At 34.1% G+C, this 11,530-nt stretch overlaps 1 protein-coding gene across 4 annotated transcripts in view; it reads left to right on the top strand.

Annotated features, from left to right (window-relative positions):
- Positions 1–1,711: 1,711 nt before the first annotated feature.
- Positions 1,712–11,530, top strand: part of LOC145690791 (uncharacterized) — a 40,187-nt gene continuing 30,368 nt past the window's right edge. For 2 of the 4 annotated variants that reach the window (XM_081766069.1, XM_081766067.1), the window contains exons 1-2: positions 1,721–1,929; positions 7,707–8,256. Coding sequence is in view for 2 of the 4 variants with exons in the window: in XM_081766067.1 (XP_081622193.1) it covers positions 7,814–8,256 (443 nt within the window). In the remaining 2 variants the exon portion in view is untranslated. Of the gene's footprint in view, positions 1,930–7,706; positions 8,257–11,530 lie in introns of all 4 variants that reach the window. The other 2 variants (XR_014132277.1, XM_081766068.1) reach the window with 2 other exon arrangements.

Here is an 11,530-nt window from a genome sequence, read left to right as displayed (position 1 = left end):
AACGTAACAAAATCGTTACGTGGTGAATATTTTTTTTCTACAATACTTTAAAGGGAAGAAAAGTTTGATTGAACTCTATTCTGATAAGTATTGATTCCGATTGATAACACAAATGAAAATTTTAGAGACAAAATTCAGTGCAAATCATTGAAGCTTTTTAGAAATTAGATATTGGAGTAGCTATTTGACTTTGACGTTCGTATAAGGACCACATTCGAAAACGGTGTGCGTTAAAGTAACGCAAAATTTACGGTTTAGATGGTTATAATCGGCGTAGCAGTTATAAATAGTTTCATGCATTGCATTGATTTAACTCCAGCTAATTTGCAAATGCTAGTACGGCATAACGCTCTTGAATAAAGCAAATTCAAACATTTGTGCTACATTTCAGATTATTATACCTAATTTCTAAAGCACCTATTGGCAACATTGTGCGTGTGTCTGTTCAGCGTTGCCAACATGTAGGATATCTACAGGATATCTATCGAATCGTACTATAATTTTGCTCCAAGTACGATATACGATAGCTGATGTACAATAAAAGGAAAGTGTACGATAATTTAACAACTCCTACTAAGATGTAAATATAATTCCAGAGATATTTAAAAATAGAAAGAAATTTAGCTCCTTGAGTAAAAAATAATATGAATTATCCAATTTACGTGAGAAAATTACTCAAAACGTTATAAAGGCGACCAATGTCTCGAGAAACAGTAATGTAAATATTTGTACGTTATACTGTTAGCAACATTTTAAGTGTATCGTACTATAAAATCATAAAACCAATTTACCTGCTTACACATGTTTATTATTACTAAGTAATTGGTTAATCTGACCATTGCAGTTTAACATACATTTTGAATTACGATTCCGTATAAGATGGAACCTATTCTAAAATTGATCGAAACTACTACTAGTGTTTGTACTCGTGACAAGTGATGCCACTTGTAATAAAACCAGGACCCACGTACACAGGAAATCTCGATATCTAGTGGGCCAAGAAGGGAGTATTTGCTAGCTATTTGATGTAGATAACTTTTCACAAGTAAATACCTAATAGGTATATAAAATGTAGAGGGAAAACTCAGAGGAGCCGCGGTGCCTCAGTGGTAGAGTGTTCACCTCCGGTGCATAGGGCCCCTGGTTCGATCCCATCTCACACTAAGCGAACTTTGTGGTGGACAAGTGGCGAGTGCGTGGGTTTTCTGGGAGTTCTGCCGTTTCTTACCACTTTCTTCATTCCACCATTTCATTTATTTCTCATCATCACCGTCTCCTTTAGCGTACACGGCACAACTGTGTGATGCGAAACTCATAGATTTCATTTATCTTCCATTTTTGAAAAACACAAAATGTTTTTCTATAGACTGGTAAAGAATTGAACTTCAAACTTGCTTCCTATGCAGACTTTTTAGCATGGTATAGCTGAAACTGTTCGTGTTAGTTTAATAATAATAATAATAATAATAATAATAATAATAATAATAATAATAATAATAATAATAATAATAATAATAATAATAATAATAAAATTATCGTATCTTTTGTTTCCAGTCTCAGTATCAAGGTATTATTATTATTATTATTATTATTATTATTATTATTATTATTATTATTATTATTATTATTATTATTATTATTATTATTATGTTTAAGACAAAAATCTTAAGTCCTACGTACCATAATATCTTCTTATCAGGTTGGTAACACTGATTAACGTGACGCGGTGTAAGGTATGTACTCTCTTCAAAAACAGAAGCTGAACTGCCCAGAAGACTCAGCGTCAGGGCAAAACAATTCCCAAGAACAAGAACAAAACAGGTGGCGAAGATGATGAAGGTTAATGACACCCAATCATAGGAACAATTAACACGTGTACAATTTAATTCTAAAAATCTTTCCGTTGTCTAAAGGATATATTTGTATGATGTTAGTACTAACCTGATCTAACTTAACATAAACTTCACTAGCGTAAACCATCAAAATTGGGGAAGGTTCTAGATTACTGGTCCCCCATGTAGGTTAGTAGCTGGGTTGGTTTCTTTCTGTACTAAAGTTTATACATTTAATTTACACAGTATTGCAGAGCGAGCGTTAGCGAGTGAAGGCGGGTTAGAGTCCTGCAGGGCACGTTGTTTCCTGTCTTTATTACTGCTCAATGGCAAGGGGGGACCAGTAATCTAGAACCTTGCCTCAAAATTGCAGAAAATATAGGAAGAAAGGGTGCTTGTTTACTTTTGGAGCACCACTTTTGGAATATTAGATGTTAAATTCAATACTTTGCATGAAAAAACGTATTTATTTAAAAACAAATTTCTGCAAGCGATAGAATTCAATACTAAGTAATATACTTGTATTTTATGTTTATAGGTGTAGAGTTACTAGTGTAAAGTCCTTACAAGTGCTTCACTACGGATAAAATACGAGTCCATATGAAAGAAGACTGTATTAAAAACTATTTTTCACCGGCAATGTATTTGCACACAATGTACAGAAGTTGTATTTTATGTTTACAAGTGGCACGCTATTAATATCTGACAATGACCATTGCGGGAAGGTTTTAGAACACGGATCCTCCATATCGGTTAGTAGCTGGGTTGGTTTCTTTCTGTACCAGAGTTTAATTCACAGTATTGCAGAGCGAGCGTCAGCGAGTAAAAGCGGGCTAGATTCCCGCAGGGCACGTTGTTTCCTGTCTTTATTACTGCTAAATGGGAAGGAGGACTTGTCACAACTGCTACTGAAACTCGTGTCATTGGCAATGCCCACTCGATTTCACTATCCTAGAATATGTGTGTGCCCTCCTTCGCTGACGTGCCTGTTCCATTTGGACGCTCCTCTCTGAGGCTCGGGCCCTCCATCTTCACCCTGTTCTGATGCGGTTGGATAGTATTCGTGCTTTTTAGTCGCCACGCAGCGCAGGTTATTTTGTGCTTTTTGCATTGTAGTTTTCAAGCATACATCCGCACGCCATATTTATACGCAAATCATATATATTTTTTTAACATTTGTTTATGATGGCCCCTTGAAATTTAAATATGCCATGTGAGGTGTTTTCTTGTCGCCAAGTGCAAATCATTTAGGAATCAATAAGAGGAAGATTAGAGAAATCTAATTTTTGAACAATTACATCTAGTGGTGCGCCAAAAGTAAACCTGCATGCAAGAAAGTATGAATTCTAAGCAAAGAATACCCTATGTTTAGTTAAAGGGGTCCAGCTTAACTCTCGTAAACATGATAAAAGTTAACTTGTTTTTGTTAATATTAGGATAGTTAATTTTTGTTTAAGATAGCTTAGTTTCTGCTCGTGTTAACTACTTGCACATTTGTATTCATATTCCCTTATATCCAATTCCAGTAAGTTCATATTGCCTCTACAGCATTTTGCGTTTCTCATTTCTACAACATGTAGTACAATTCCATTTTTAAATGCCACAGAAATCAATTGCAATTCCGTTACTTCAACTGATTTCTGTAAATCTTCTATTCGTACGTCCTTCTGAACCGATTCAATTAAACATAATACCAAAGAATTCTGGTTCCATATATGCAGAGATCCTAATCTAATCTAAACCATCAAAAAATACAGAAAAGATAGCAAAACAATACGAATTTTAAGCAACAAATTCAGAATCTTCGAATTCAAAAATATGCTACATTTATAAATCAGGTTAGTGTTTCACGCAAGGATTTCTTACTCCTAACCGCCATCCTCAATGTCCTCTAGAATATTTTTCACGTCGCTACGTGTCAACATTCTACTTAGCATACACGAAACTTAGGAAATTCACCAGAAATAATTGTTTAAAAAATAAATTCTTTCATGATTTGCGTGTAAATACTGAGTTAAGAAATGGAACAATACAAAATGGAAACGAACTTCGGCTAAGTTGCCAACAAGAAGTACGAATGCTAGGTAACTGAGTCAGACAAATCGATTCATGTGGAGCTACGCGGCAGCTCGGGTGTGCGTCCATAGGAGGAGGAGCATCATCGACTCTGCATGTGTTCATAAACGATATTAGTGGAAATATGAGACAGAGGTATTCCCAAGAATGCTCCACCATTTTCCTACGCTAATGTGTAGTTGATGAAGACCAACCTTTTTGTAGAATCGAAAAATTAATTACAATTTCGCCAATTTGTATTAATATTAGGTTAGGTTAGATTCTAAACTTTTCACACCTTTCGTCTAAACAGAATTTTTTTTCGTATATTAAGACAACTAGAGAAGTTTGACGTTTCCCCTTTATTTTGGGGTATCAAATTTTACATTGGAAGAATATGGTAATATTGGAAAGGGGTTAACTGCTGTATCGTCGACCAATTTTAGAAAAACTACCAGATGTATTGTAGAATATATTTTGGTTTGTGAAGAAGAATGAGTGAATGTGAGTTGTGGGGAATAGTTGAAGTTAAGGAAATACCTGTTGTTAGTTGTTTTTGATGTTGCAAGCATTACCATAAGTGAAGGCAGAAGGGACTATTTGGCGGAGAGTTACATTTGTTACGATTTATAGGAAAGGCAGAGTGGAAATAATGCGTAAATAACAAGCTGTATGTTTGAGTTTTCTCGAGTTCCACAAAAATGAGAAGTGTCAGTTGATTTTGTGTGAAAGCCATGGTCTGCTAAACAGACAAACAGTTTGGCGTAAGTGTAAAGATGAATTGCAAGTGCACATACGAAGAGAAACAACTTATCAAACCTAATCTACACGTATTCTAACCTTACTTAATATATTTTGATACTTTTTTTTTTTATGGTATTTGCTATCTCTCCCAAAGGTGTGCAACACATAAGTCATGGGTTTTATGACATAAGTGTTTTTCCACTATCCTCTTTTATGCGTATGCTCATCACCGCTGACGCACCCTTTCGCGACCTCTCGGGTCTCCTTGCTGCGCTCCTGCACTTCGTTAAATAGTGTTTGTGCTTTTCACTGGTCTTCTAGCAAAATTTTGTTCGTTTTTTATGCACTAGTTTGTATGACCCATGTCTTCAATGATGAGGAACCTAGTATTTTGAGGGAGAAACTACATAATATTCACTATTTTCGTATTTTCCAGTGATACAGCAATAATGCAATAAATTGTGCATTACGTACTGCATAAAATTCACAAAAAAGTAAAAAAATTAACGACACATACATGCAAAAACGAAGCAGGTGCACTACATTTTCTTTGCTGTATTTTACTTATATATAGTAGCTTTTTCTTTTTTAAAAAAACGTCAGCATTTTCACTCCACTATATTGTGCCGATTCTTAATGTGAACACTTCTCAGAAAAAAGATCGAAGTAAGTTTAGAGTGCAAATATTTGAGGTTCACTTTTGTGTAAAGTGTGTTTCCCTGGCATAAGCCTATAATTGCATAGTTTTGAAAATTTCCTGGATGGGTCCACTCCTTTCTACAATTAGTCGCTTGCAAATAATTTTCATAAATTCAAAATGAATAGTTTGCTGCAGGTAGTTTTGTTTTACAATATGCAGAAATTGAGGAAAACCATTGAAATGTGTGAAATACTTCTCCATCAAAAACATAACCGACATTTTCGCTAAATTCGTCTTCCAAATTTAGGGGTATGACATCGTCGGGCATATTTTCTCGCCATTTCTGCCGTAAGACAACATGCATGTTACTTTCCAAAAAGAATACCAACAAGAAAGTAAGGAACATTTGCGTATCGTCCAGTAACTAAATTAAGTTCTATAAAATCTAGGGTATAATCCAAGTTTGGTAATTCCGTACAATTGTGAAGGGAAACAAATTTTGATTTCAAAACCACGTTTTTATTTGTGATCGAAATCTCCGTATATTCGACCACTTCAAAAACCAATACAACGAAACAACCAAGAAATACCATAAGTTACTACCAAAACAAACAAAAAAAAAAAAAAAAAAAATGGCAATTAAGTATTGAAAACCAAAAATACCGAGAAAAGGCAAGGCCAGTAAATTAAAGAATGCAACAACGACAAGAAAATACATTTAACTAGAAATTACTAGCACTACATGTATTTGAGTAAAGATAAAAGGTAATTTTTTCTTTAAAATATTACAATACGTCTTGAAAGTGTTATTCGTTTATTAAGTGTAAAATGTATATAACATTGTTTTTATATTTCATTTCACCCTTTAAATTACTGGGTATTTTTGGCGAAAATTGGATACTTTTGCTTAGACAAGTGTAACTGCGTAAATTACTTTCATGCAGGATAAAAAATTGAAAAATATACGCAGATCTATTGTTAATAAACCCTGCAGGTATCGCAAAAATGGAAATTTGGATAATTTCCATACCGAAAATTTGTTGCATTGATTGCATACGTGTAATGCAGAAATTGTAGCAGGGTAATGGTTTGTACGTCTTACGATTCGCGTAGGACCACGCTTTGATTTCTCGTAACATTTACACTAGAATCAGGGCTCTAAAGGCAACAGTACCAAAATTCTTAGAAGTACAGTCTATTACGTAAAAAAAAGGTGTTTTTAAAAGGCTGGGAACACTGCAAAAAAATTTGTTTCACGTAATAGACTATATTACTCAAACGGAAGAAGAAGAACCTACCACGAACGCGTATTGCGTTCTAAGTTCGCTGCTGAACTTGTAACCTACAGCAGTTGCAGCTTCGGCAAGTTTATGTTCCGCAATCCTGAGTCTTTACCTGCAGGTGGCTTGTGTATATGGTACATAAAGAATGGGGTTGTGTGTAATGAGGTGCGACAGATTGTTGTTTCCAGTGAAATCAAAAGAATGATGTAAATATTTCTTTTGCGTTTTTTTTTTTTTTTTCACCATAAGACACGACGCATAAATACGTACAGTTCTTTCTAAAGCATTACTTGCAGAGATAAGGTTATAGGAGAAACGAATATCGGGCTTTTCTTCTTTCTGCATTTGGCCTGCCACACAATATTACGAACAAAATTTACAAATATGAATCTAAAACACAAACGCATCCAACTTCCCTTTCTGAAGAAGCTCATTGTAATTGGTATTTTTGGTAACATTCGCAACCTAGCAGTCTACTGGCAACATTCTACCCAACAGTGATGTCGAATTACAAAAAGGAGAAAAAAAAGGTTCACGTGTAGCCACAAAACTGCTGGTTAAAAGAAAGCCATTTAAATGTGTATACAACAATCAAAACAGGCACGATAGTTTGTAAGGTCCACAACGTCAATTTGACGTCGGTTTAAGTTTAAGGTTTATGAAATATAAGCTAGTAATGAAGCAGGCAAATTTTTTTATGGAATTTTCTGTTCTCATGCAACATTGATTGCAGGTTGAGAATTCGTAACTTCATTTAAAAAGAAAATGGGAAAAGGGAAAAATAGTGTTCGATTAAAGGTACATAACAATATATATCAAAAAAGGTAATTTCGGCCTATAATATACTCCTATGCACTGTAGAAGAAAAAATGTATGGGGTTTTACTTTAACAAAAGAGTGAATGAGAAAATTCTGGATATTGTCCAGTATTTTGATATTTCGATATAACTTCGTATATTTTTGGTATTTAGATATATTGATATTTTGGTGTTAGTAGTAGCAAAATTTTAAAACCGTGGTTTCAATATCTTTAACATCCCTAATATGACCCCAAACAATCCACCCACTAACTCAATTTCACCTGAAGTGGCGTTCTCGCTTCCCGCTCATATCTTTTGTTAAATCGAGTAATATTTTTCTTCTTTCTTTCAGATTTGTTTGTCTTCCTTCAACATTGAGTCTTGAATATTTCAAATCTCCAACTTCAACAGTTTTTGTTAGCAAATAGCATTTTCATTATTTCAATTGTACGTATAATAATGTTGAAATTAAAACAAAACTTTCCTACTAAAGTTGAAATGGAAACAAAGAACAAGTCATTTGAAAAATGTAATTATAAACTATGTACTAATAACACTACTGATCGTAAAAATATTCTTAAAGTACTTTTGAAATGTAAGAAACAAGAAAGTGCAGCGAAAGGAGAGATAATTGCTTCAAAAAGTAATGAGAATGACAAAATATCAGATTGGAAACTAACTTCCAAAGTAATATGTTTGGTCCAGCGTCTATCAACAGCTGAAGTAATTGTAAATGCTAAACGTTTTCATAGTAACATCAAGCCAGAATCCACACAGTTTACACAGAACACGGAAGAGCTAAGTAGTCAAATGTCTGCCACTATCGCAGACAAGGATGATCACGAAGAGGATGTTCAAGAAAATTATAATCGAGAAGCAGGTAGCAATGCTAGGGACTGCAGGTACGTTTAAATGCATTTATTTCATCAGAGTTATGTTTCATACAAATATTTCCAACACTTGCAATACTTTGGTAAGTATTTTTTTCCTTTACGTTGAACTCAGTTAATGGAGTCGAAGAAATTTAAACACACAAAAAACGCAACCTAATCTTTAGTTTGTATGAGATGAGACAGTTCGATAGTAAAAGAAGTATCCAAACGACGGTAGGTTGCTCTTCTCATTACACCAAGCATTGAGTGTTAGGATTGAGTACTCACATGAATCTGAGTAATGTCGAGCGCAATTTATTTCATAAAAAGATGCTCGTAAGTAATGCGGTTACTCAGTAACAAAAATAAACCAGTCAATTCCCAAAAGACAACGTAATAAAAGTATTCTGAAGGACTAAGTGCAATAAAAAGTATGTTTATTTTGGTGGCATAAAATTCGGTAATATGTTTTTTATTATAGGGAACAGTACCTAACTAGCTAATCTATTACTTTCGCTCTCACTCATGATATAAAAGCTCATACTTTTGTATTCATTTCTGTGTAGGTTCTGGAACTTATCATTATTTTATATATATATATATATATATATATATATATATATATATATATATATATATATATAACACCCTAGTAAATAAGAATGCCAAATACGAATTACTCGAAGACATTCTGGAGGTTTATATATATATATATATATATATATAGCTAACGTCACGTATACCGTGATCTGCGGTTAATTCTGGTTTCATTGCACGTTCATTGTATCTGTCCCTGTTCGGGAAGGTAATTTTTATAACGGTCCTGGTAGTTGTCGCTATTCGGGCGCCATTTTTATAACGTAACCAGTTGTTAGTGTCAGTTGTTCGGCCGTTAATTTATAATATGTCCGTGGTTAGCATGAAACTTCAACCAAAAAGTCTCATACTCACATCAATTGGAACATGTGGTTAGACCAATAAAAAGCACACATTTACAACCCACTACCTTCTTCTGAACGTTCGTAGCATATTTGCAGTGATATTGAACTGTTCACAAGATTCGAGCCCTTAATGACAACCATTTCGATGACGAGACTATATAACATAAAGCATGTGTGTGTCAGAATAAATAATTTCGAATCATACTTTATTCTGATAAACACATTAATAGGAGAAACCCAACTTCATTCATATTATGAAGTCTAAATTCATATCATAACACCATATTTCAGAAAACAACGCAATCACAATTTTAATTATTGAAATATATGTATTTCGAAACATAGATGTTTTCAAAACATAGATACTTACTTCGTTTATTTATTTATTTATTTAAATTTTCTATTCTTTACGTGTGTGATATGTAATCTCAATTACATATATTGTGAATGCATGATGTGATAATTCCACTAGTATTAAAAAAATGTAACGCAAAAGAAGTTTTTATACAACTTTCATTAAATTTTAGATTAGCTCAAATTTAAACACTTGTAATATTAAGTATAACTTCTTTAATCGATGAGCCGGCTTAAAAATTCACTATCGATAATTAATCACTGCACACACACACACGTAATTAGGGAATGTGGGGGTGGGGGTTATTATGCTGATTCCCTCTGCTTCTTCTTTGTGTTAAGCGTTTGCTTCTAATGGAGATTCCCATGATGAACTATATTTCGATTTATTGGAAAATATTTCTTTTTTTAAAATTTAATTAATGTGTATGATGCGTAGTCCATCGTTTCTCCATCAAGTTGCATGTAATCGGATTTCAACGTTTTGTTCACCTATTTAAATACACTCATTTCCAAATATTAATCGTACTTTAACATCACCACTTAATAAAGCAATATTTATGCTAAAGTTTTTATCGGATTAAGAATTAATAATGTATTTTTGCTTTGATACTTGTTACGACGGGAAACTCCGTCCTTCACACACCATGGAGCACGCTGCATCACTTTTTGGGCGAATCACTAGCATTTGTGAAAATTATTAATATTGCACTATACACATATAATCCACTTTTACGATTGTTTTTCACTTATCTGACAAAGTTTCACTATATAAAGCTTTAAAATGCGTACAGATGGTCTTTGCTTTTCATAAACTATGTTTTACAATTAGTTATGCTGTCTTTGTTCTGCAAGCGTAAGAGGATCACGCCTACTGCAGTTAATTTGTAGAGTGCTACGAAGAAGAGTGATGCTTTGCATCGAACAAAAATTCTGAGCTGCGAATCAGGAGCCTCGTTCCACATGAGATTGGAATTTCTGGGATATAGTGAGTGATAAAAGGAAAGAGGCGTTGGGGCATCCACTTATACACGGAACCCTTCTGTTTATTCTGATTGTTCTAATATTGATGTTGTATGTCGTATCACAAACGAACTCCTACTAGACCAGAAATTCAGCTTTTGTGAATAATTTATTTTATTATATGACTTAATTAATTTCACTTGTAAAGTTTTGTCTCTCAGAAGTTTGTATCTTATAACAGTGGGTCTTATCATATTACCTTATGCCGCGCGCAAAGTTTATAGATAAAAGAGCTTTTCTTGCTACTTTTATTTGCCATTTCCCCGTAAAATGATCTTTTCTCTTAAAGAACTCTTCCGTCTGTTCTTTGAATACTGACCACATTACGAAGGCCACGGTGGCTCACTGGTAGAGTGATCACCTTCAGAACTGGGGCTCTGGTTCGACCCCAAATCCGTAATTAGCCATTGGGATTCCCACTCTGATTAACATTAAAATGTTAGCGTTCTTTAGTGTTTTCTTCCTTTTACCGCGTAAAATTATATTCAATCACATATTACATTTAACTAAATAAAAAATGCGTAAGAAATATTAACATTTATATGCTCTTTTCCTTAGACATCGACAACATTAGGTGACGCTGGTCCACAGTGGTTGCGAAGAGTGATAGGTCATAATAGTTCAAATAGGATTCAAGTAGATATCGAGCTTGCAAGGGAAACATATGAAATGGTACGCGTTGATCTGCATTTGTTACATATCGTTGGAAAGGTTACGAGTACACCACACATGTAAAATATCTCGCTTGAATGGGGCCTGTAGGGGCCTTCGCGACCATTTGAAGATCCTAACAAAGCACGATCTGTAACTACAGAAAATTTGGACCAAATAGGAAGCTACGATATAATTGTTTTAAGATGCGGTATACATATGTTTAAAAGATGGCTGAATACGAATCAGACATCAAATATTTACAGATCAAAATGGCAGACCCAACATGGTGAACACAAATTACAAAAAATAAGCTATGGATCGGAAATTAGGTG

The sequence above is a fragment of the Thermobia domestica genome, chromosome 7 (assembly GCF_964235325.1).
Source record: "Thermobia domestica chromosome 7, izTheDome1.hap1.1, whole genome shotgun sequence".
NCBI lineage: Eukaryota > Metazoa > Arthropoda > Insecta > Zygentoma > Lepismatidae > Thermobia > Thermobia domestica.
This window is presented reverse-complemented; position numbering and strand designations above follow the sequence as displayed.